This window comes from Sander vitreus, chromosome 1, assembly GCF_031162955.1.
Source record: "Sander vitreus isolate 19-12246 chromosome 1, sanVit1, whole genome shotgun sequence".
Classification (NCBI taxonomy): domain Eukaryota; kingdom Metazoa; phylum Chordata; class Actinopteri; order Perciformes; family Percidae; genus Sander; species Sander vitreus.
Genome location: NC_135855.1, coordinates 16828803 through 16854882, shown reverse-complemented (window position 1 = coordinate 16854882; position 26080 = coordinate 16828803). Strand labels below are relative to the sequence as shown.

Genomic DNA, 26080 nt, shown 5'->3' with positions numbered 1-26080 from the left:
GTGTTGTGTATATTATGCTGATGCTGCTAGAAATCTTGAGATAACCTTAATGCAGAGCTAGCTGGAGGGAAGTTGTTGGCAAGAGGTGTTGCTCGAGCCTTTGGTAGAGGGAGCTTGCTTCTAAAGTAGGCCAGAGATCTGTTGCAGTCCAGTTATGCCCATTAATATTATGATCAGCAAAAAATCTGCCTATACTGAGGGAAATCTTATCTTATAACTTACTGCATTACCGAACTGAAGCAACCTGACAAACATGTTTTGCTGCAATATGTGGAAACATTTGGAACAATCTTATTTATATATATATTTTTTTATATTTCTCACATACTGAATAAACCATCACCAATCAGGCATCTACACAACATATTTAAATACACAGATAAGGTCTCAGCCTGTGTGTAAAGGACTGGAGAGTCTTCCACAACAAAGAAAGTTCAGAGTCAGTATTGACTGAAAACGATAGGCAAACCTCCCGGGAATAAGGTGCACTTTCCAAAATGTAAATCAGTCCTTCCCTGAGACACACAGGCCTCTCCCTCCCCTGCTGCTCAGAAAGCGTTGCCATTCACCTTTAAACAGCAGAACAATAATCAATGGAGCATTATTAATGCTGAAATCATTCATGTGCACTCCTGTGTTACCCTGCTGAGTGTAAAGCCACTGAAGTCATGTAGCCTATACAAGTGGATTGCATTATATGCATTACATGGTAGAGAAGTACACCTATCATAGCTGCATATACTGACCTAGTCCTTTATTTATCCACGAATCATGACAGGAATTGTTTTTTCCGCAACTAAAATGTTGAAATGTCTTTTTTTAATCACCCAGAGACCTTATTGTCCGTACTGATCATGAACTATTAAAGTAGATCAGAACCTCCTGAGGCCTTTGATACCTTCGACTCCCCTTCAGTATCTTCTTTCTCTACATTTCTGCACCGGTATCAAGGTTTTCAGTCTTAAGACATAAAAGAATCATGTATGTATCCTTCAATCTTTAATAAGCCATGTTTCCTTTGCTGTGTTACGCACAAGCCCTTACTCCATCCCTCAAAGATCCTGGTGTAAATTTCTCACAAGCCTCTGTTTCTTGTTCCTGAGCTGTCTCAATACACAGAGGCCTAGTCCTTCCGTGGAGTACAGCCCGGCATATTTATCAGACATTAGAGGAGTGAGAGTGCAGCAGCAGTACTCTGCAATAGGAAGAGGAAAGGACTGAGCGCTCTCCTTCATTACAGTGGCCAGATATAAATCAAACTAATTATGGAGCCACTACAGTATCGAACCCATGGTGGGGAAATGAAATGATCAGAGGCAGGTCGCAGCTCAACACAGAGCGAGTTAATGAAAATATTAATTACCTGATGATATACTGGGAATCTCGACCCCCACCGCCTTCCACCTCTCTCCCTCTCAAACCCCCTACCACAGAGAGCATTTGTTTTAATTGAGTAATAATAAGACTGTTACATTTGGCTGAGTCACTTGATTTGAGTGGGTAATTGACCAATAAAGGCCCATGATAGCCAATTATAAATCCAATGTAGCGCTAATTACTTAGCAACTCTTAAGTGTCTAACACCAAGGACATTATACTTCAGTGCAGATGGTTGTTTTAAAAGTAATCAAATAAAAGCCAAGTGAGTTCACAGAGTAAGTTGACAGGTACTAAATTGGTTGCCTCTATAACTCTGTCTTTCTCTCTGTCACACACAGACAAACGCCACCTCCCTCCTAACTCCATGGTGTAAGTTGCTCTTAATATCAGATTTTGGCCCCATGATCGATTTCTTCTGTGTTTTCATTCTGAATTATTCAGTGGTACACTTTATCTCCTCACCTTCCCCTCTCCCCACCCCACCCTGCCATACCATTTGTCAAACTGGTCAATAAGTGATTGAAATTTGGATCCTGACAGTGTGGGACAGGGTGACTTGTAGGGTGTAGATGTGAGGGTGAGGGGACCCGGACAGCTGATATTGCACAACAGTCAATCATGGTAATTAGAGGAGGTATCAACAGTAGTCTGGTCTTCTGAGGTTTGAGGCAGAGGATGTGTGGAAGTTCATGCTATTCTTAGGATCCGTTTATTTATTCTCTTGAATGAATGAATAAGCTCTAGACTTGTGCTGAGGATTTTTGAGCATGTTAATTAATTTACGTCTAATTAGAAAAGAAACTCTGAAAAGGTTAATTCAATGGATTTGTACCGACTGGCCTTTTATTAATTTTTAGTTTGTTGTTTCTAGTGTCTAATTCTCAGGTTTAATGTACAAATAGACCACATTACACATAGCGATTATTTTTTTTATTTTTTTTTACTAATTTTACTAATTCTGCCAATTATTTTTCTTGATTAATCAATTAGTTATTTGGTCTATAAAATGCCAAAAAATGGCAAAAGTCACAGTTTCCGGGGCGACCTCTAGCTCACCCAATAAGAGCGTGGGCCCCATGTTGGCTGAGTCCTTTCCTTGGCCTTTTGCTGCGTGTCGTCCCCCATCTCTTTCCCACCTTTCCTGTCTATCCACTGCCACTATTAAATAAAGGGAAAAGCCCCAGAAAATAATCTTTAAAAAAAAAAAAGTTAAAGTTCTGGTTTCCCAGAGCCCAATGGTGACAGCTTCAAATGTCTCGTTTTGTCTGATCAACAGTCCAAAACCCCCAAGATATAAAACAAAGAAAAGGAGAAAATCCTGTCATAACAAGCACATTTTGAAACTTTTGCTTGAAAAATGATTTGAAAGGATTCATCTAGACCACATCCCTGTCTGAAGCCAATAATGACCGTGGTCGGCTGATTTATTGATTTGTTTCATTTGTCCGGTAAAATGATCATTCATCAACAGCTAATTTTCAAGACAGATGTTGAAAAGGCTAAACGGACCTTCCACTGTAAACTTTTGCTTTTAGCTTGAATAACCTCAAAAGAGATGTTCAGACATTATGACCCCCACAGGATGGCAGATGTTGCCAAAAAACTACATGAACATACAAGTTAGTATGTTCCACTTTCCAAGGTGGAGGTTTGGAGGACAAAGTGATGATTTACATCATTAATTATTCTTCATAATTACGACCTATTCATTAATAAACTGGCAAGTCATTACTGAAATGCCAGCAAAACCATGCTCTGAAACACTTGCACAGATGCATCAGTGTGTCCGGTGCTTATAACTCACTAATAAAGAACAATTAGTCATCTCAATGTATCTAGCTCAACGAGGTGACGCATTCAGTCCGCTACCTATCTGGCTCACAGGGAGTCAGTCAATGAATTTGACATAGTTCGTGGCTTTCCTGCATTCAGAGTGACAGGCTAATCAGTACTCTGTCAAAGTCGACTCTAGCTCCACCTGTCAAAGCTAGCAGACTTCTGTGGAGCCGATGAGGTCCCCTGAGTAATAAAACGGAGAGCTGATTTTACACTGTGTGACCTGCGAGATGTGAAGTCAGGACGCTGAGGACATGACAATCAATGTCAGAACATGTGGTATTGATGAAACGAGTCAGAAATGGCTGGAACTTACATAGGATCCTGCAGGCACTCGGTGGGTGTCTCTTGGGCGGGATCATGAATAATACACAAAGTTTTGTGTGGTGTAAAAGGGACGCAAGGCAGCAGCAGCAGCAGCAGCAACGAGCATCTACTGGCTGAAGTAGAGACTGTCCTGGTGAACTGAGAAGTCACAGGGTCTTTTACCTGCTTGCTTTTACTCTGTTAAAGTCTGCTGAAGTGAAGTAAACGTCACACGACTTCTCTGCTTTAGAAGTGGATATAGGGCTTTTCGCAGGGACATGGAAACCCCCCAAAAGTGCAGCACTTGTCATCTTTATTGTGTGTTGGCTGGTTGCTGGGTCTCAAAGTGAAAATGAAACAAATCAATAAATCAGCCAACCACTGTCATTATTAGCTTCAGACAGGGATGTGGTCTAGAGCTAAAGCTATTTTGATTATCGATGAATCCTTTCAAATCATTTTTCAAGCAAAAGTTTCAAAATGTGCTTGTTACGACAGGATTTTCTCCTTTTCTTTGTTTTATATCTTGGGGTTTTGGACCGTTGATCGGACAAAACAAGACATTTAAAGCTGTCACCTTAAGGTTAAGGTGCTGATCTAACAACCGTGTCATGAGTCGGATATTCCAGTAAGGGGATCCAGAGGATGGTGTTCCAGTCTGAGTAACAAGAGGCTAATAAGATCACATAGAGGCAATCAATGGCCAGTAAGCTGAGCTCCCTCTCTCTCAGACACTTGTTTCCTCTCGCTGTTGAATGCTGTCTGATTTTGCACAGTTCCTTTTAAAGTCCCTCCACAATTCGCTGGGCATCCCATAGACGCTTAAGGGAAAAATGCAAATGCTCCAGTTATGTCTTTCAATTCTGGTAGAAAACACTGTGTGTGAGCACATGCTTTTGCACTTTGCACTTAAGCTCAGGCCTGTGGTGAGGTTCCAGGATTTAGAGATGGAATGATTAGTCGATTAGTCGATTAGTCAATCAACAGAAAATTGATCTGCAACTATTTTTGACAATCGATTAATCGTTTGAGGGATATTTCAAGCAAATTCCCCAAAAGTTGTTGCTCCTATCATGTGAGGATTTTCTCTTTTTCTCTGTTTTATATCGTTGGAAACTGAATATCTTGGGGTTTTGGACTGTTGATCAGACAAAACAAGACATTTAAAGACGTCACATTGGGCTCTGGGAAGTTGTGACTTTTGCCATTTTCTGACATTTTATAGACCAAAAATCGTATTGATTAATCGCCAAAATAATTGGCAGACTAACTAATAATCATTAGCTTTGCATTACGTATACGTATGGTAAGAGTTTGGGTTTGCATCAGGAAAAGGCTGAAGATCAGGATTCATTTTTCATGATTTATCTTCTAAAATGGCATTACTTTATGAAATCTGAACTTAACAGAAATTATTGATTTATGAAAACCCTAACTTGGTTTGGGTTTGTACATATTCAGTATTCCTTTTGTCACATAGCATCAGCTAAGATGTCATCAAAAATGATGATTTGCACATTAGGTTGCATGTGCATCTGTATATGTTTGTGTTTAAATGAAGTAAGGAGTATGACAATTGTGACCCCCCCTCCAATCAGATTGTGATATATCATCCAATTAGACTTCTGTTGTCTTGCTAAATGAGCCATGGGACTTTGAAGTTGCACAGTGGAGTTTGCATCTTTAGAGGGAGGGGGAGATGAGAGACAGAGTGAAGAGTCTCTGGAAAATGACAAATACAGCTACCAGTACTGCTGCTATCGTACTACTATTTGCATTGTCACTGGCATTCAAGGAGATAACTATTTCGCCAATAAGGTCTGTGTGTGTGTGTGTGTGTGTGTGTGTGTGTGTGTGTGTGTGTGTGTGTGTGTGTGTGTGTGTGTGTGTGTGTGTGTGTGTGTGTGTGTGTGTGTGTGTGTGTGTGTGTGTGTGTGTGTGTGTAGGGCTGCATGAACATTTGTTCCCTCTGTATGCTTCTCAGCCCGAGTACAGCAAATGAGTTGAACCAACCTTCCTGGACACTCTTTCCTCTCCACTCCAACAACTCATGAAATATTTATCGTGCCTCACAGTAACCTCTCTCTCTCTCTCTCTCTCTCTCTCTCTCAATCTCTCTCTCAGTTTTCGTTCTGCCAATATTTCTTTCTTTCTGATGGCCACGGGACGGAAACATCCGCTTAAGCCCCGCTAGATTTGCAAGTGATACCCCTCCACCCCCACATACACACATGCACACATTTGGTGAACCTTCGCTCCACGCCTCTATATCATTTCGTGGATGATTTCAGTCCCATCGCATTGTATTCAGGCTAGGTGTGTACAGAGGTAGCTGGATACAAATTTGACACCCGGCCGATCGGCAGCTGCCGGCTGTTTAATCAACAGTGATGAATATTTGATGGCGTGGCGGCGGGCAAACGGTGGCCGACACTCTCCTCATTATCGAAGTCCATGTGTACAGAGGAAGATATTCAATATCAAAATCTACCGATGGGGAACTGGCCTCTCTCCGCAACATGAAATGCCCCCACAGTTTGTCAACGGAAATACTAGATGTGTTATACCTAAAAGTTTCATTTATGGAGAAGTGGTGAGACAAAATAATGTGTAGGCTAACAAAGAATATACTGGGATTTATGAAGTGGCGTTTCGAACATAAATATGATTTAACTTGTTTCATTTCTAAAGTGTCATTTTTTCAGAAGTAAACTGGGGTAAAGGAGTGAAACTAGAAATTAGAAAAAGTTCAGTTAACCCTTGAAAAAAGGATTAGTTCTTCAAAAGGGAAGTAGCCTACTTTAACACGTTGTAGCACTAACAGGCTGCACAGGTCATTTGTGCTACTCAAAGTAAATCTTTGAAGGACGCTATTTTCTCTGTAGATGAACGAAATATCACCTCATATTTTCCATATAAAGACTTTATTTTTAAACTTTAGAAAAAGCTCAAAGTCAATAGGACCATCGTGAGAATAAAAACAGGTTCAGGTTTGCATAATGTTTGTATAATGTTCAGCACCAAGGCCAGCGACATGGGAAACACCAGTCCTTTAGCTGTAATCCGTTTTTTTCTGAACGGTTCGCAATAAAATGTAGGCTTATATTCCAGCACAGTGGAGCATAAAATGAACTCCCTGTGCTTTATATAAAAGAAGTAGAGTCCAGCCTGCCATTGCCAACTGTGAGGCTCATTGAAGTTGCAAACGATGTATAAATGTTGTTATACATTTGAGGTATCAAAAGCACATAATGACAGCTGAGAAGAACCCAACATCACCTTTAGTGCGTCTCGTTTTTGGAGCATGAAAGAAGAACTAAAGAGCGCCATGTTTCTACTTTATAAAGGAAACTATAAGCTCATTCTTATAACTTGGATTTCTTGCGTTGTTTTATTAAATACCTTATATTTGTTGAAGAAACCACAGAAAATGTCGACCTATAACTTGAATCTTAATTCGCGTTTGCTTGAATTTAAACTCGCGTTGATGTGGAATCTCCTTTTATGGTGTTGTCTTGCCTTTTGTTTCCGGTCGCGTGCCCCGCGCGCCTTCTGTGTGCAGCACGTGTGGGGAATGACGACAGGGAAATGGGTTGAACACAAGGGTTCAAAGAGCACTTTGCCCGGGGATATGACGGCTCTTAAGAGGCAGGATTGGGATATAAATGACATTTAGCTAGTGAGGCAGATTTTGCATAAAGTGACATTTACAGTAGGTGGCAATACGTAGGAATGAGGTGAAACATCTCGCGACGAACCAGTGCAGACATTGACGAGTGTTTTGATGTTTCAGTGCAGCACTTTATCAGTATGGATGTCAAACGTTTGGGCCATGCAAGAAGAGGGTTAAAACATATCCGCTTTGTTTTGAGGATGTCCTCGGATTTCCGTCCACAGTTTCCACATCAACTGCAAAAAAAAAAGATCAAGATTAAATGAAGACGCCCTCTCCTTTAAATACTTGGATGGTCTAGGACTTAACACTGTTAAATGTAGAGGTAGGCTACATCTCTTATGCAGTAGCCTACAGACTGATGCTTGGTTCCTCTTTATGCCTACTGCATAGTGGACAAATGCATATGTTGTGTATGTAGTAAATGCCAAAAGATTAAGGCATCAAACACAAACAGCTGCCAATCACAGCACATCCTCTGAGTGATTTCAGGGCTCTGCAGTCACATTAGGAGTCATGTATGCAGTTTTTTTTGTTGCTCCAGTTAAACCTAACAGCAGCTCATTTCACTCGTTAGACATTCTCTCTGGTTGAAGCTGTGCTTAATTGGTCAAATCAACCATTGCAAGCTCTGGTTGGCACAGGGATGGTGACTGATGGCCTATAAAGCTCAGCTAGAGTGAGAAGAAGTAAGTGTTTAAGCCATGCACGGTGATCAAAATAAAGCTGCAGAGGGACAGTGCGATGGCTTTCAGATGTGTGTTAATTTGTGTTCAGAAAGTGACAGTGTAATTAATACTGAACTCTCTGAGAAACATGGAGCAGTTAACAAAAAATTGTAGTAACCTGCAAATTATTTAAAAGTTTGGCGCTACATCCTGGATTGCATACAAAATAAGTTAAAGAGAAACTGCAACAGATGGTGAACTTGGATAGTTAAAGGGTAATGAACAGCTTTATTGAGGGTTTTGATGTTACAACTTTAAGTGACTACAGTGACTACTGGATAGACTGTGCAGGGCTGTTGTCATGAAATACTGTAAAGTACCAAAATGTCAATTTGGCATTGTAGACTGTAGATGGCTGTACAACTTATTTGGATGATATTGTAGCCTACTCTAATTAAAGCTGCTATCATAGGCCTTCTCGTTTAGTTTGTTTCCAAAGGCAGTGTGTGTGGTTCTGTCCGTCCAAGCTGCTTGGCCATTGGATTTCAACTTCCCCCAACCTGTGTTAAACTGTATTTGTCAAAGGAATGACTCTAAATGGTGCGGGCATAGTCTGTTTTAATGATCTTCATTTTAAAACTACAACCACAGGATCCAAGTGAAATAATGACACAGAGGTGAATCTTCACTATCTCTAAAGAATTATGTTTTTAAAATTCAAAATAATATTGTCATAGCCACGTTTTGGACATCTGAATAGTTCCATCCTCCATTTCTCCTCTACACTACAGAAAACTTGTGGTGTCTTCCTGCTTTAGCTTTTTTGTTAACAAATGCTACGATAAGAAGGTGTATGCTGGCAGACTTTGATCTGTTTGTTGTGTGTGTGCTCCATACAAATAGGAATCTAAATTGTGCTTTTGGGTATGCAGGCTACCTGCATATCCGTGAAGCATACATACCCATTTCATCATTTATCTGCCAGTAGCTACATGGCAAGAGGTCAGCCCCTCAAGATCAAATATTTTTCTTACTAAATGACGGATTTATTAGACAAATAAGTTGTTCGTCTGACTCTGAACCCTCTGTGATTGAAATATACCCCTGTGTCAACAGCATCGCCTCTCAAACCGGGTCCCGGGCGATGGAGGGCTGCCACAGCGGATTACTGAGCAAATATAAGTGGGAAATGAGTACAGATCTGGGGGATCTACCCATCCACATCCAGCGTTTGACATTTCCGTCCAAAGGCCAACCTTCCTGCGCATTGTTAGATCAACGGAGCCACTCGATGGGGACTCTTTTTTTGTTTTAAAATATTGGCTACTGCATAAGTTGAACAATCTCAAAAACCAACGCAGTATATGCGCTCTCTGTTTCTTTTTATTTTAGCATGTAATGTTGTAATTATAATGATCTAATCCATCTTAACCTGGGCGCCTAACAGCTGCGATTATGGTAGGCCCACTCCCTTCCGCTCAGAGCTATAGTAAAAAGTTGTGCGCTCGTAAATCTAAGCGCCTGCGTAACGATAACGTGCGGTAAAATCATTATTTGGAGACGTGGTGTCAGAGACTCTCTCATCTCGTCTGTCAGGAATCCAATTTCCTTTTATTTACATCCACGGTATAGATTAATTACTCCCCCGACTAGTAGCCTGAAGGAATTAAGTTATGAGATCTGTTGGTAGCCTCAGTGATTAATCCGTCGCGGCCTATGCAAGGATACGAAGAAGGAAGTAGAAGAGGTGATTAATGCGGTCGAGATAGGATCGCAAACATTGTTACATAATAGCCTGATAGTAACTAATAATAACAATAACAATAATAATAATAATAATAATAATAATATTAATGATACTGATAACAATACAAAACAAATACATCAAAACTTTAAAAAATTGTTAGAGCCAACGTTTTTGTTTTTATGTGATCAATCTGGAATTTAGGGTCGTTTTCATTGTCATAAGGCTTAGATAGGGAGGGCACCCAAAGCGTCATGGGATAGGACGAGAGGAGGTGTGGAGGGGGAAGGGCCTAAAAGACCTAAATGATGTAGACAAGATGTAGGGAGAAGGCCCTTTCAGGCCCAGGCAATTACAAGACCTACGATCAGGCGATGCTGCGGCCCACTATTGATAGAGCTTTAAGGGTTATGATATCGGTGAAGTTACTGATGAAATATCCACCTGATTAATAGAGGACTCTGTCGTAACGGGCTGACATATGGTAGGCGAGGCAGCTGGGGACGGCACCTCAAGCATCCCCTACGGCCATTAACATATTAGAGGCTATTGTGCAGGCAGACAGTCCGACTTCATCCAGAGCCCTTGTGGAGATAGACAGCACCCCAGAGCTGTTTGATATAGGCTTTCAATAATGCATTACTCGTCAATCCGCCAACGGAGCTGTTCGTGGTGCTGAAATTATTGCCATGTGGCGCGTGTGGTGCCGCGCGTGGAGTGTGTTCAGTGCCAGCAGTGTTGTGTTACTCTCGGTAGGTTGTGTTAGATGGGTAAACTTTGAACAGATTATAGATAATAGATAGATAGATAGATAGATAGATAGATAGATAGATAGATAGATAGATAGACAGACAGATAGATAGATAGACAGACAGACAGACAGACAGACAGACAGTACATGTAGCCTACATGTAGCTGTGTATGTATGTGCATATAAGTTACACACAGGGATACAAGCTGAAAATGCTGCCTTAACTGTGTGAATGCGTCAAACACATCAAACAGTCCGAATTCATTTAGGATTTGCGATGTTAATAACCTAAATCAAGAACTCTTTTGTGGGGTTTTCACGTTAAGAAAAGTCCGTTTTTGTTAGAGCTAAATAAAAAAGCTGTTTTTTTTCACAATTTCCTTCTTATAACATTTACATTACAGTCATAAACGTTTCGCATTATTTCTTACAAACTTTAAAGACTAGAGCGAGGCAATTCATTGTGGAGTGACCACGACGTGCTGTGACCCACAATTTGCCATGCATAAAACAAATACTTTTGAGGAAGTAATAATAGGATCAAAATATGTTATCCTTGCCAAACATTGAAGATTAACAAAGAAATAAGACTAAAAAATATTTTACTCACGTCAAGGAATCGCTCACTCCTCTGTCCATGTAGCCAAAAGCTAAAGAAAAGCAATAAGGAGCAGCTTTCTGTGCTGTTAAACAGCTGCTTCCTTCATCCGCCTGCCTCCCCTGAAACCCCCGATAGCTGTCTAAAAATATTGCATTTTATATCAGCAAATCGCGATTAATATTGCATTGCCTGCATTTAAAAATTCGTTTAAATGCAGCGGAAACTGAAGCCCACCAAAAAATATTTCTGAAAGTATTGGGTGAATAGAAATATTTGGAGTAGGGTGGAGGTTACACACCTTTCTACTTTTCTTTCATTTCTTCTGCTCTCTCTCTCTCTCTCTCTCTCTCTCTCTCTCTGTCTGCTGTGAAACTTCATTAAATGTTGATTGTCATGCCTGTTTCAACACAGCAACAAGCGCTAACTTCATCTTAGTTAAGAATTCCAGACGTACAAATCAATGTTTCATTTAACAGCCTATTCTGCTGTAATTAAGGCCATTATAGGTGCAAATAGTCAAATAGATGGGAAACTAAAACAACAACATACCAATGCCCTAGTTTAATCACTGGTTATAATTATAGTTATTAGATCAATTAACTTGGTCTGTTGTGCCATTTAAAAATGTAACATTCCTTACATTTCCAAACACTTATTTACTTACACTTAAGGTATTTTATTATGATAAGCCTATTATTATTATTATTGTTGTAATTATTATTAATTTTTTTTTTAAACAAGAAGCGAAAATCAATTTCAGTTTTACAATGTGTCAATGGCCTAGATAAGATTTGCATAGGCTTCATGCTCCCAAATGGGCCGTCTTTACCCAACCATAAATCAGACAAACTTTGAAGACATCCAAGAATTTGTTCGATTGATAAACGTTTTATCTCCAATGTAAAAATGCAAGAGAAAACTGTAAAATTACGACATTTAAAATCATTACAAAACTGACATCTAAAATAAAATAACGTCATCATTTATATTAAGCTGTGGCCACAGTAATACGTTAAACCATATTCCGATTAAGACCGTAATAAGTATGTTCAGTGTGGGCCCAATCACAACCAGAAAAAAACATCGATTTCTTTCTTCAATTTATTAGAAGATTGCTGGAACACACCTCCCTGTTGAATTTGGCTTACAGGATGAATAGTACCAATGAAAGTAAAGAGAACAACAGAAGAGAGTAGAGAGAAGTTGTGAGAGAGGGAAGGAGACAGTGGGACATTTTCCATGATGCACATGTCGCCGCAGTTTTGTAAACATACTTGTGCACAAAGTAAAATATATTACTTACACAACGTTTCCGTAACAATTAACACGACAAACAACGTGGTGATCTTGATATGAAAACAGGCATTTAAACAGTGACTTACACCATCCACAAAAGAAGGTCTATCAGTAGACAGCTCTACTGTACGCAGTGATTCTTTTTTCCAATGCATAGAGTGTTTGCACTGCAAACTAAAACACATGAAAGAAAACTTGTTTTGTTTTCATGGTGATATCTCCTTGATGAAGCAGACAAGGATTTCGTGCTCTCTGGATCTGTTTGAAACTCCTCCTTGTGATGCCAATGGTATCAATATCTCACCTCTGATACGTGACAAAGTGATGTCTGTATATACAAAAACATTTCGACATCACCGATCTATAAACCTAAAGGGTCTTTTGTGCAAATTCAAAATAAATATATCTCTAGATGTGACAGCCTAAATTACCGCCCGTGAATTAGGATCCCATGCAGGCCTAAACAATGTTTTCGTTATAGCCATAAACGTTTGCAACTAAACTTGAGTTCATAGCAGCCTCCAAATAAGAATAAATGAACACATGAATAAATGAACAGATTCATGAAATATTCTATACCAACAACGACAAAAATCAAACCAAAAACACAGTTCAACAATCAATGAGGTAATTCGTAAATGGCTATACTTCAAATAATAGGCCTATCAGGAGAAAATAACTCGCTATAGTATCAAGCAAATTACCTCCTTCCACATGTTTTAAAAGGCAATGTCGACGTCGCTAAACTTTTCCCCTCGTAACAACTGAGCGAAATTTGTGTAATCTGTTATTTGCATACTTCACATTCACCGATAACGTGAAAATAAACAAGATATATGAAGCCTCATAAAATGGGTAGGCCTATCTAAAGCCCATTGTGCACCAACGTGTAAAATCGCTGGAGACAAAAGACTGAAAATGGTGTCTTAGTGTCCCTTGGTCCCCAAATTCGGTCCCACAACTTTTTTTTGTTTTTCTTTTCTTTGCCCATCAGTGAGCAGCGGAAAATTTCAACCTCTTCTGCTTCTGTCTTTGGTTACAAAACCACACTCGCACCACATTTTTTTTCAGGTCCAACTTTTCCGCTATAGCTGCGATTTTCTCGGACGACGGCCGAGGCTGTACGGCGAAGTAAGCCTCCAAAGACCTCTTTTCTGGGGCCGCTATCGAGGTCCTCTTGCGTTTCTTTTCCCCTCCATTGAAAATGTCAGGTTTGCTCATTTTCTCCCTCTGGGCCCCCTCGGCCTCCTCTAGCCAGGCCTGGAGGATAGGTTTGAGCGCAATCATGTTGTTGTGGGAGAGAGTTAACGACTCGAATCGACAAATTGTACTTTGGCTCAGTGATCCCACGCCGGGGATTTTGAGATTAGCCAGAGCGCCTCCCACGTCCGCCTGGGTCACCCCCAGCTTGATCCTCCGCTGCTTGAAGCGCTCCGCGAAAGCCTCCAGCTCCCTTGGGTCTGTGTCTGAGTCATTGATGGAGGAGAGTCCGGTGTTAGTGAGTCCTGGGCCGACTTGGCTCCCCCCGTGATGGCCCGGTAAGAGCCCGTGGTGGGTGAGAGGCGAGTTCATGCTCATAGCCTGGTGGGAGAGGTGACTCAAGCCGTGCATGTGAGAGTGCGGGTGGGCAGAGGAGGTGGAGATGAGCCCTCCGCCGCCACCTCCGCCGCCGCCGCCGCCTCCTCCACCGGACCCGTCGTGCGCACCGGACATCAGGGCGAGGGACGGCGAGGTGATGTGGTCCATGATATCCTGTGGCTCCAGGTTCTGATGGTGGTGGTGGTGATGGTGATGGTGGTGGTGGGCCAGTGGCACAGTGGATGTCGACGAGCATGGCACCGTGCTCATCGTGTGGTAGGTGGCGTCGGGCTTGAACGGGTGCGTCTTGCCCTGGGACACGGCGATGTCCACGGCCGCCAAAGCCTCAGCCCGGGCCAGCAGGGTCTCATCCAGGCTAGCAAATATGTTATTTTGTAGCTGCAAGGGCGACAATTCAAATTAAGAGGAGGGGAGAATGAAGGGGTGCGAAATGGGTAAGAAAAGGGGAAAGACACGGAGAAAAAATTAAGACGTCAGAGAAAAGAAGAAGAAAAAAAACATAAATAAATGTATCCGTCAGTCGGGACTTTTGGCGACACAAAACACAGCCGGAATATTCTTCCTAAGCGGCAAGTCATGAAAATTAATACAAAAAACTAGGCTAAAACCAGGCTTTGCGTGAGCATGCTTTCAAAAAGAAGACTATTCCGAGTGATTGCTGCGGAATACATGAAAAAAACATTAAAAACATTAAGTGCGCGTCTTGGCTGAATGTGCCTTGGAGCACCCCTTGTTATTACGCACAAACAGCGTTCAGCGCTACATGCAGCCTAGGCACGAAAAGGAAAAAGTCAAAGTTTTTTGGGTATAATTTACCTGTGGAGTTTGTAGACAGGCTCTCCTTATAGCTTCCGAGCTGGAATGCAAAGTGGTGTACTTGTGCTCGGGTAAAGAGGGATGCATTGCGAAGTGCGGCTGTTTGCTGTTCATGGACATCATCTTGGCGAGCTTCTCCAATTAAAGTGCACGGGAAGAAAGGGGGGAAAACTGCTACAAGAGCAGGAAAATAGTCATAGATACACAGTGATCCTTTGCCTATCCAGTAATGATGCAGTGTAGTTCGCCGTGTAGTGCGCCGAGTGCAGCCTTGAGCCCGGAGATCACAGAGATGCCTGCAGTCTCTCAGACGCACTTATCTGTCTACTGTTTCCCACTGCTGGGGATGAGAGAGGCTCTTACACCTGAGCGCCTCAGATCTCGTCAAGCCCGTGCTCGGCTGCTCTCGCGAGACACAAACTGCCAGAAAAAGTGAACAGGCTGACAGATTAAAAAAAAAAACTGCAGGGCAGGCTGTAACATCTGGAGACTAGACGCCTGCGTTTTTAAGGGCTCACTCCACTCCACTCCAGCCACCGAACTGTGCAGGTCCCAATGCCTTTAGGCCTTATTCTTTCCTTGGAGGTGGAAACCATTGACTTAACGCTGTTTATTTTCGCTGCCATATACTTAATACTGGGCTTTATCTATCCGATTTCAGGAAGATGTTTAAATATAGAATTATAGGTGGGGAAGATGAAAAAATATGAGTAGGCTAATCATTCAATATTGTGTCATGAGTGAAAGCAATATTATAATGTATTGTGTATTTTATTGACTAGCTTTTCACATTTAAATGTGTAGGGCTCTGTTCTTGGCCCACTCTGTCATTTTAACCCTTAAGAAGTAATGAGACCACCGCCTTATCATTAAAGCCCATCATCGCCAGATGAGCACTAAACAAATTGATTTAATACACCACCGTAACCTTGTACACAGTCTTTACCTAAATGAATTAATCCCAATGAATTAACACTTCATTTATTCAGACCACAACGGTTACCCAATTAAAATTTCATGCAGCGATTAGAGGTATGTGAAATATACATGATATCGTTAAATTTGCATAATAAATAAGGTGCTTTCTGCTACAATGGAATTACTGTGCGTGAGGTCTCTGTGTGTCGTTATAAGCTACAACATGCATTTATTAGCATGAACAAGCTATGAAGTTTTTTTTTACTTTTAATGGTAGCAGATTAATAATTACCATTTAATGTAATGCAAATTATGTGGGAAAATAGCACAAAGAGAGAAATAAGACAATGTCCACTAAATATTAATCCAGAATTCCACTAGAAATCTCAATATGGGAAATTCCCCACAAAATGCACGCCTCTATGGTAGCCCATGTAAGACTGTGATCAAAAAAATAACAGACAATGCAAAGAAACAAAAGAAAACTTTCATACATTGTTTCTCCTTGCATAACTATTTTATTTTCTTAACACTCTTGCATTGCAAAATGTATTTCAAAATATCAGTTTTTCATGATAGTTGTGTTCATCTGTCTTCAGTATTGCATGTCATAAAAAGATTACCACGAGGACCATGTTTACTGAATAACCTGAAATGACAAACATACAAGTAGGCTGAAAGTATGAAAATGTCTTGACACTAAAACTGGTGCACTACAGTATGACAAAGAACAGCACAGAAGTCTTTGTCAAATTACAACACAGACAGAATTTTAGACTGTAAAGGCTGGCTTTAAAAGCATTTAACTGCCACTGAGACCTACAAGTATACTACACACAAGAAAAAAAAACTATCTGACAAAGCTGTCATATTTTGTCTTCAATTCATACAATATAACAGACAAAATGACAATAACTTACACCGGAGGATCACACTCGCAAATTTATTCTGACGCTATATTGAGTTGTTTCCACCCATGTGTGGTTGTGAAACCTGAACAAAACGCACTACAACGCACTACAGCGCACGGTACAGTGACAACACAGGTTCCGTTTTGACAACCTTCACATGAGCTTTGAAAGTTTTGTGGGACTGCTTGTGTTAAAGGGACTGTGAGACTTCCTCTTTGTCGGCTGGCTGATGTTCAGTGTGTGTCTGTCTTTTGTTGTGTTCACAGGTTTACCAGAGCAGATGGGGGAGGAGGAAAGGCTTACATGATCATGGTCTTGGCTTGCTGGACTGAGAGAACCAGAAGGACCGGCCTTATTCTCTTCCAGTGAATCAAACAGCAAGTCAAAAGACAGTTCATCAGTCTGAGAGGGCCCTTCGTGCCCTGCACAGTCAGGGACATTGGCACCGCTCTCCCTATCTGACACCAGTGTAGCAAAACCTTCCTCTGCAGAGCCGTTTGGAGCCTCTTTCTCATTCAAGGTGCCACCCACGTTGACACGTGCTGGGTGGTTCTTCTGGTCACACTGTATAACAGGTTTGCAACCACGGCTTGACGGGCCATCACGGCAGGTTTGTGATTCTGGGACAAGGGTGTTGTCCAAGTCTGCGGGAGGGGAGGAAGCCAGGGAGAGCTGTGATCCCCGGCTACTGGTGCTCTCTCCATCCAACATCATGGAGTCCAACTCAGAGATTTTGTCCATGTAAGCTGCATCCATGGAAGCCTCGCTGGAAATCTGGAAACCACCAGGCTCGTCATCGTCTACATCGTCTATATCGTCATCTTCTTTAACTGAGATTTCTTTACTTGGACCTGGACATGACTCGTCACTAGATTTAGATCTCTGCCAACCACCCCAGAAGACAGACTTTGAGGGTTCCACGTCAGCAATTGGAGGCAAGTCGTTGGGGAATTTGTCGAGGCTGCTGAATTGGTTCTCCATGGTGCTGCTACTTTTGCCAGGACTAGGAAAGTCTTCAAAATCAAGCCTCCTCAGATAAGACGCAGGTTTAAATGCAACTTTCTTTTCACGGACGCCAGGGCTTCTCAGAGTCAGGGACCGGAAGGCAGAGGACGGAGTGGTGGGCAAAAGGTCAGAGGAGGTGCTTTCCAAGTCCTTGGTTTTCTCGTCACCTGTCAGATTCTTCTTAGACTCTTTGTGATCTGCAGACGGCATGAACATCAAACTGTGATGTCTAGAAAATGTTCGACCTTCTGCCACTGGATTGCTGCAGATTGACTCCCTCTCATTGTCACTCAAGCTTCTCATCATCATGTCGATTTTGTGTGGCCGTGTGGGAGCTTCTGCCTCGGCCTCGCTATTCCAGCATGCTTCCTGCCCATCAAGACGTCTCTTCTCGGACTTTCTGACTCGAGACTCCAGGTCTTCGATGTACTGGTCGCTGCGCTCCAGAGCCCTTTTTAAGTGGTCCACATCACGCTCGTGCTGCTGGATTTTAGATTCCAGTGCTGCCACTGTGTAACGACCAAACCTGGGGACAGATCAGTTTTTCTTTAAATTGTCCAAGGGTTATCATGACAGAAAAGCCAAATAACATTTAGCTGAGTGACACAATTGTTTTCAATTGTCATTTGCTTGACCATGCAAATGTACCTTGTGCAATTGAAAAGAAAGTAAAACCAAGATATCTAACTATAAATCGAGGACCCACTGTGTGTGTTTTTTTTTTCAAATAACTCAAGAACCGTTGATCCAATCTACTTCACATTTGGCTTCCTGGAAACCCAATGAACTTGGGGTTTGACATTTGGAGCAGTTTGGACAGCGTTGGATATTGGATATTAATAAACTGAATAAAACTAAACGATCGCACAATGAAGGTTGAGGGGGGGGAAAGCGCTTCCATAACACTGGCTCTTCCATGTCTACCCTTTCATAATAAAAGCCCAGCTTAAATTCACTCAGAGCATTTAGCCAAGAGGAAACTCACTAAAAAGCTATTTTTTGCCGACACTAGAACAAAAGCCAGAAACGTTATCGTATATTAATTGCTGTGAGCTGTAAATTCACCACTTCTAAGCGGACGGCAGAAGATAACGTTATCTCGGAGCTGACCCAGGCACAGAGAGCTCTCTTCCTTTGTCTCACTCAGACTAGGTTATGTAAGTGTGCCAACTTATAACATTACCGTCGGCAAAATACCTCCACTAATTAAATCCATACTTTAACGTTACTTTATAACAGTCAAGCCACTAAGCCGGTATGAAAATGAATACCTCTGTTGAAGTGTTAAACTCATTAACGACAATTAGGACGAGACAGCACCCCTGTTATTAAACGCTGAGTGTGGCGATATCAACATGCAATATCGTTGACAAAAAAAGACAACACTAAAATGTAGTCAAGACAAAAACTCCGGTGGTTGATTAATGCAGATTTTTGCTGATTGGCTCTCATAACGGGCGCATGGCACACCGCCATGAGGCAAATGTCTGATTACTTCACATTTTGTGATTCAAATCTGAATCTGCAATGTAGTAGTACAAGATTTTCCTCTGAAGTAGAAGTAAACCGTAAGTCGGTAGTATATATATATATATATATATATATATACTTTCATATATATATATATACACACACATACATATATATATATATATATATATATATATATATATATATATATATATATATATACACACATATACATACATATATATATATATATATATATATATATATATATATATATATATATATATATATATATATATATATATATGGGGTTATTAAGTGCTTTGGGGTCCTTCTGTAAGTAATTTCGGGGTACATTATTGTTCTGGAGGACGCTACAAGCAGCAATACCACAGGCCAAGCAATCTGGCCGTTCCAAACAGGCATGTTTTGAACAAGGTTATTATAGTTTAGCATTTTTCATTAGTTTTTATTTTTATTTCGTTTTGACTTTTTGTTTTCAAATTCAGTTTTAATTAGTTTTTAAAGCAGGTTTGCTAGTTTATTTATATATTTTTTTTTAATGCTTAGTTTTAGTTTAGTTTTTATTAGTTTTAGTCTTTTTTGTAATATTGGTTATTTGTCGGGGGATTCAAAAAGGTCAGAAAAAGTATTGTGTAATAATAATTTAACAAAAACATCATACAATTTTAGAAATATGGATTCACAATGTATTCAATAATAAGACCAGTACATACAATGTAGCCTACATATGGTCATAATAAATATGTAAACAGTCTACACAAGACGCCGCAGTAAGTGCAAAATGTGTAAGTGACGTGTGCCAGGAAAAAAAAAAAAAGGTGTTTTGAACTTTGGTTCGAGTAAAGAACCTTTTGAAGTCAATCGAGTCACACAGTTGTGTAGACATCCCAGTATCAATCCACATATTAACCCACGCTTCCTCCCACTTTTGGTGTTCCTGCGTTTGTACTAACCAGCCGCTATCGGATCGCCGGTGAAAGCCCTCCTGTAGTGTTCTCTGTCCTGCTGTTGTCTCCGTCATGCTGCCTGGCCCTGTATCCATACATCCATGCCCGTAACGTTACCGGGGTTAGCTTCTGTTTCAGGGAAAGGGGGCTTTGCGTTCTCCTTTACCTTGTTAAGGTAAGCTAGGTTAGCCTCCTAGCTTGTGTGCGCTTCTCAAATGTACTTTCAAATTCGAGGGACTGCTCCCTGTAATAAATTGACCACATATTTTACCATCTTCCACTGCAAGGCGTTTTTATCTGACACAGTCATAATCAAATAGGACTGCCGCTTTCTTCCGTCTTTCGGTACCGCTACGATGCCAGGCGAGAGGGACGGAGACACGGACATGTTGTGTTCAATTTGACGTGGAATGTCGGAATTTCTGGGTTCCCAGTCAGAAACTATACACGTCTACGGGAAATGTCATGGTCGGAGAGATATAACGTTATTTGCTCTATGAAAGACGTCGACAAAGATGAAAACTAAGGACATTTACTCGATATTTTTTTATTTTAGTTAGTTTTGCAAACAGACATTACAGTTTTAGTTTAGTTATCGTTTTTTTGTAATGCCTCGTTTTTATTTTCATTTCAGTTAACGACAATGTTTTTTCCCACCTAGTGTGATTATAACCTTGGTTTTGAATGGAAACTGTGCTAGTCAAATAAAAACGGCCGTAAAACTGTGGTAGGATTCAAAAATTCTATAATAATTTTCAAAAAATTGTAATTCTGGTCTGTGGAATAACGAGAGAGAGAGAGAGAGAGAGAGAGAGAGAGAGAGAGAGAGAGAGAATTCCTATTGGCTGTTCGGCCAACGCACACCTCCCTTCGTTTACTGTAGCCAAAGGCCCAGGGCTGCAGCTAATTCACGGCTAAACTATTAGACAAGAGACTTTATCATGATCAATTTATGTACATTAAATATAGGAATACAAATAAAAAAATGTAGTCCAGTTTATAGTCCAGTCTGCTGGGGTTAGCCTTTAGCCTAGCACATGCTCGTTTGAATGTTTATGTTTCCTCTCACACCAGCTCTGGCGTCTCCTTGTTCGGATGGCAGCATTAGCCTGCTACGAGGACCAGAGGCTGAAGCCACGGCTCCGTCTACTGCTGCCATCCAAACGAGGACACGTCGGAGGCAGCGTGATAGGAAGCTTTGTGCTGTAGACGAGCCAGTAGTTTAGCCTTCTGCTAACCCTAGCTCGTGGGCTGCGGCTAATTCAAGTTTTGTTTCAAAGGGCTTTACAAAGAAAACGGGACAGTCATTCTCATGCTGCTATATAACGGCATGCCATCAGGATGAAATGAATGGTTAGTACTCGTAAATGTTACTGTATGAAGCCTGATGGGAGAGGGAGAGCTGCAGGAGGAGGTCTCGCTCTACTTCAAATTCTAGCTTCTATTCTGCCTCCCGCAGCTTTAACTTTGTCTTTTGAAACATCAATTTAGAAAGTGGCCTACGACCGTTTTTGATTTGTCAGAGAAAAGGGCCAAGCAAATCAAACAGGAATTACTGACATTAGCAGCGAGTTACTGCCTCCAACTTGAATTGAAACAGAATTACCTCACTGCTCATAAAATGTGCAACTACAACTATCTCTCACAGTTAATGTTGTCTGTAGTGTTACCCATGACATTGACTTAGACGCATTTGTCCCTTTCTAACTAAATGCGAGTTAAAAACGAAATAAAGATACTTACTTCTGAGGAGATCTGCTCGCCACCTCTGCTTTCAATCTCATATTCTCTTGTACAAGGTCAACATTTTGAGATCGTAATGCCTTATTTGCCTAAGGATGGTAAAGTAACACATTTGCCGAATGTTACAAAGGATTCCACAAAGGTAGCAACAAAACTCAATCAAGCATAGTATTTATGTCACAGACGGAAGCATCATGTAAGCTCATCTTTAACACTGTTCCTATTGAAAGATGGTAATGTCAATGTCTGCCTCATTCCTTCATATCATATGATGAATCAGAATGGCAAACACCTGTTATCAATATAGTTGATGTCAATACAATTTATTGATTATTATAGGTTACGTACCTCCTTTAGCTTATCCATGTCCTGCTTTACTTTATCACAAACATCGGTGGCAGCGCGCAGCTTGTTGGTCCATTCTTCCAGGACAAAGGGATCAACTTTTTTGTCATCTGTTTGCAGTGTATTAATGCTGCAGGGATCCAAAGCAGTCTTCAGTTGTGACTCCAGACTTTGATTTTTTGTTTTCAGCTCCTCGTTTTCTCTGATGAGCCCTTCAAATTCCTCCTGTTAGAGAGAAGAGTGTGAAACTTAAAACAGGTTTTAACAATAAAGGCATCCCTGTGTCATCAGCGTTGGAAAGTTAGTGCTGCTACTATTACAACATTGTTTTTCCTTTTAGGCAAACCTAAAAACTGGACACTGTGTTGTAATCTGAAATAATAATGAATTGTTTTCATAGGATCTACCTGCATCAGTGGATGGTGCCTGCTGCAATTGAAACTCCCCTCATTGTCCATGCTTGCGTTTTTGTGGTGATAAACCCTTCGATAAAGTCTGCTCAAGAGCATCAACCTGCTTGTTATTGCTGTGAAAATACATAGCATGATAAACCCGTACCTCATACTCCCGCAAAAGCAGTTCTCCTCTGGTTTTTCTGAGACATTTCCTCATGGAAGGACTATCATTGTGATCATTTGTGCCTCCTATAACAGAATTACATGATTAAAGTAACAAATAAACAGACTTGACAACAAAACACGTGTTAAAAGTAATGTTACCAAGTCACTCAGCTTTGATGAAGATGCAACAATGCAATATAGAGCTGCTACCCAAAAACATAATTATGAAAGGCTGAGGTGCTGCCTTTTAAACTAAAAGTAAACGTATCTCAGACTCTCAGAGAGTTGTGGTAGTATTTATTAAATATTTAAGTCCTGTCCTTGTAGCCTTCACTTAAGTAATTGAGATATATATATATATATATATATATATATATATATATATATATATCTCAATTAATTGTATATAACATATTCTCCATTCAGCACAGTAATTGGGGCCAGAATATCTTCATCCTACCTTAGCACAAAAACTATAGCAGATAAAAACAGCTTGCCTGAGTCCAAAAGTGAAAAATGTGTCTTCCAGCAGTTCCATGTTGCATATTGTTTGCCAGCAAGATACCAATACAATAGGTAAATAGGTAGATAAGCACTTCTAGGGTGCTATGTGCAGTCACCAGACCCAGAAGATTACATTTCAACTTGTATTCACAAACTGGGATCAAAAAGGTGTTTTATACACACACACACACACACACACACACACACACACACACACACATACATACATATATATACACACACAGAGGTTTGGTGGAACAAGCAAACCAGTTTTACTGGCCTAACATTAATCTGAAGTTTACTACACTGAAATGATACAGTCTAACTTCCTATGAAGTATGTGGATATAATGGGCCAACCCGCTGTCAAATGGGTGAAAAGCAATAGCAGTTAAATTCACTCATAATCCAAAAACTGTATTTTTTTTGTTGATTGCGCTATTGATAAAACGAACATTGCAACTGCCTGAACTTGACTGCAACTTTAACAGCATGCCTTATTTAACATGATGTCACGATGACTCAACTGTGACATTCTGCAGATGCTACCTCCTCTACTTCCTTGTCTGTTTCCCCTTCGTTTGTAGGTATGAAGCTACTCACCGATGATTTCCCTGCAGGGGTTCTCTGCTGTGATGGGGACTCTGCAGGTGGGACATTGGCTAGCTTTCTTTAACCACATTTCCATGCAGGAGGAACAGAACACGTGGTGGTTGGCACAAATGACCGGCTGCCTGACCTGCACAGACAGAAATAACGAGCGGATTCTTGGTTAACTTTTGCAGTAAGTTACATTAACGTCAGACAACCAAGTTTAAGTTAGTTACGGTAGCTAATGTCCGCTTCATAAACGTCTTGTTACTGTAAACTGGTAACGTAACAACGTTAAGGTTACTAAGGCAGCAGTTTATCTCGTGTAAACACATCATCTTTGTTTAGCGGCTGACGTACTTTAACGATTTAAAAATGAAACAGCAGTTAACGTTACCTTTCCGAGACATATCTGGCATGAAATCGGCAAAGTCAGATAAAGAGTGGATGTCTGAAAGTTAAGAGCCATGCTTTTTGAAGGAATACAGCGCACAAACCGCACAAACACACACAAACTTTCCCACCAGTCCCCGCTGCGCAGCGCGCCGAGTCTCAGATCTACGGAATGCCAAAAAGGCCTAAAAGGCTGTACTTCGCAAACGTTTAAAACTGAAATGCAGCATGGGATGTGCAGCGGCAGAACCTGTGGAAAAGTGTGGGAAGGCATGAAGCATGACTGTCCAAAGCAAAAGAAATTGAAAACGGAAGTCATAAAGATCAGGTACAAGAGAAGGCTAAGCCATGAGGAAGCAGATAACTTAGGAAAGAAAAGATTCAAGAAATAAGGGTAGGAAGCATGATGAATATTGGTTGCAACACGTTGTTAGCATTTCTTTCTGGCCATGGTGATTTTCTGGTCTGACAAGAAATAACAAAACAATTGAGAAAACTATTAACTAATAACTAAATTAAGGGATGTGTATGATTCACATGATCGTAAATGTAGGCTAATTTGAAATAGTTTTAAAAAACATTCTAAAAATTAGTCGGCTTCTCACTTTTTCCCCATAACAATAGCTTATATGTATGAAATCAGCCCAATGCTCAATCCATTCTGTGACGATAAAACAAAGAATGAATAATATATTGCATGTCCATAGGTTTTAGGTGAAAAAAGTATCTGTTGTCTATTTGTCCGTAAAGTTTAGGTTTTTGTTATGTTCAGTATCGAGCAATAACATAGAAGTTTAAATTTACTATCTTCAACTGATTTTAATGTTCCAACACTTTCAAATAGCTGATATCAACAACAATTTATTCCAGACTATATATGACGTGTGGCCACTTAATGACTCACCCCAAGCAATTAAAATGTTAATTCACAATTGACAGATTGATATGTTAATGAATATTAAAGGTGGGAACTGAAATGTGTACATCATTTTATATGCATCCAGAGCAAAAGTCAACTCATGGGTTTGATGGGCAAGACAGCTGTTTTCCCCGTCTATAAAGCCACCAGCAGTCATCCAGAGGAATGCTGAAATTGGGGTGTGATTTGCATTTCATAGATTATACTGGAAAATAAATGTTAAAAATAATGAAACTCGGAAAAAGAGTTTCCAAAAGTTTAATGTGGTAAATATAACTAAATTGTATACTCGCAGATATACAGCAGCATACAGATACTTTCTATTTGGGTTAAAATTAGCTTGTAAACAAATATAGCTGTTTTTTCGAGTAAACTCTGTATTATTTACACAGTAAAGTTCTGACAAAACTTAAAGCAGACAGGGACTTACTGAGTTGGTATATCCCAATACCTAAGAATATAATGTTTTTGTTTTTTTTCTCAAAATGATAAATTACAGCAAAACGTATAGACCGTTTTTTATTTTTCATTTCAATATCAAATTACTGCAAAATGACAATTCCTTACTTAGATGCCACCAACAGCACATTCATTCATTCATTTCAAGCCTGCCCATAATGAAGATTGCAATGTAATATTTAGCAAGCCTTCATCTCAGGTAAATGATCTATTTTATAAATAATGATACAGAGTGATCTAATATTAGCATAATTTCCACTACAACTATTTTAAATTACATCACCACAGTTTAGCCCTCCAGAGCCATTACTCATATCTAAACCAACATGTCCTGTGCTTCATTGTATCTCAAACCAGGACATCTTCTCAGGATCTAATATGATTAGAATTGACTGGCTGCAAAAAAGCTTGTACACTGATGCCAGTTTGAAAACATCACCGGTACTTGTTTGGTTGTTTTCAATGGAATATTAAATGCATCACAGACCACCACTTGTTCTCACTCATTTTTCATAGCACTATTGGTTTTATGACAGCATTTGGAGTGAAGGTACATGATTAAGTTAAATAAGTTGAGCTAAATGTAGTATCAGTTTGCATAACATTATTTAATGTTACTTTT

General features: G+C 40.3%; 2 protein-coding genes across 3 annotated transcripts; both read right to left on the bottom strand.

Moving 5' to 3' along the window:
* Positions 1 to 12935: 12935 nt before the first annotated feature.
* On the bottom strand, positions 12936 to 14904 carry pou4f1 (POU class 4 homeobox 1). The gene is made up of 2 exons (XM_078257134.1): positions 14671 to 14904; positions 12936 to 14232 (listed from the first exon to the last, which is right to left on the bottom strand). Exons 1-2 carry the CDS (start codon positions 14791 to 14793, stop codon positions 13246 to 13248), a joined length of 1110 nt encoding a protein of 369 aa, XP_078113260.1. The 5' UTR covers positions 14794 to 14904; the 3' UTR covers positions 12936 to 13245.
* Positions 14905 to 15665: 761 nt separating this feature from the next.
* On the bottom strand, positions 15666 to 24288 carry obi1 (ORC ubiquitin ligase 1). Of its 2 annotated transcripts, none has more exons than XM_078246378.1 (6): positions 24085 to 24288; positions 23700 to 23835; positions 22441 to 22559; positions 22037 to 22258; positions 21689 to 21777; positions 15666 to 18030 (listed from the first exon to the last, which is right to left on the bottom strand). In XM_078246378.1, the coding sequence occupies exons 1-6, from the start codon at positions 24154 to 24156 to the stop codon at positions 16653 to 16655; spliced, it is 2016 nt and encodes a 671-aa protein (XP_078102504.1). In that variant the 5' UTR covers positions 24157 to 24288; the 3' UTR covers positions 15666 to 16652. The 2 variants fall into 2 exon arrangements, with proteins under 2 accessions (XP_078102504.1, XP_078102513.1); XM_078246387.1 differs by lacking the exon at positions 22441 to 22559 and adding an exon at positions 22592 to 22677 and having other exon boundaries at positions 15667 to 18030; positions 24085 to 24282.
* Positions 24289 to 26080: the final 1792 nt, after the last annotated feature.

Excerpts from the sequence above, each read along its gene's own strand:
- pou4f1 (XM_078257134.1), bottom strand. The coding sequence starts at position 14,793 with ATGATGTCCATGAACAGCAAACAGCCGCACTTCGCAATGCATCCCTCT. Across the intron at positions 14,233-14,670 it reads CCTGTCTACAAACTCCACAG|CTACAAAATAACATATTTGC; the intron begins GTAAATTATACC and ends TCGCCCTTGCAG.
- obi1 (XM_078246378.1), bottom strand. The coding sequence starts at position 24,156 with ATGGCTCTTAACTTTCAGACATCCACTCTTTATCTGACTTTGCCGATT. Across the intron at positions 22,560-23,699 it reads CCCCTGCAGGGAAATCATCG|CAATAACAAGCAGGTTGATG; the intron begins GTGAGTAGCTTC and ends GTATTTTCACAG. Across the intron at positions 22,259-22,440 it reads GGCACCATCCACTGATGCAG|GAGGAATTTGAAGGGCTCAT; the intron begins GTAGATCCTATG and ends TCTCTCTAACAG.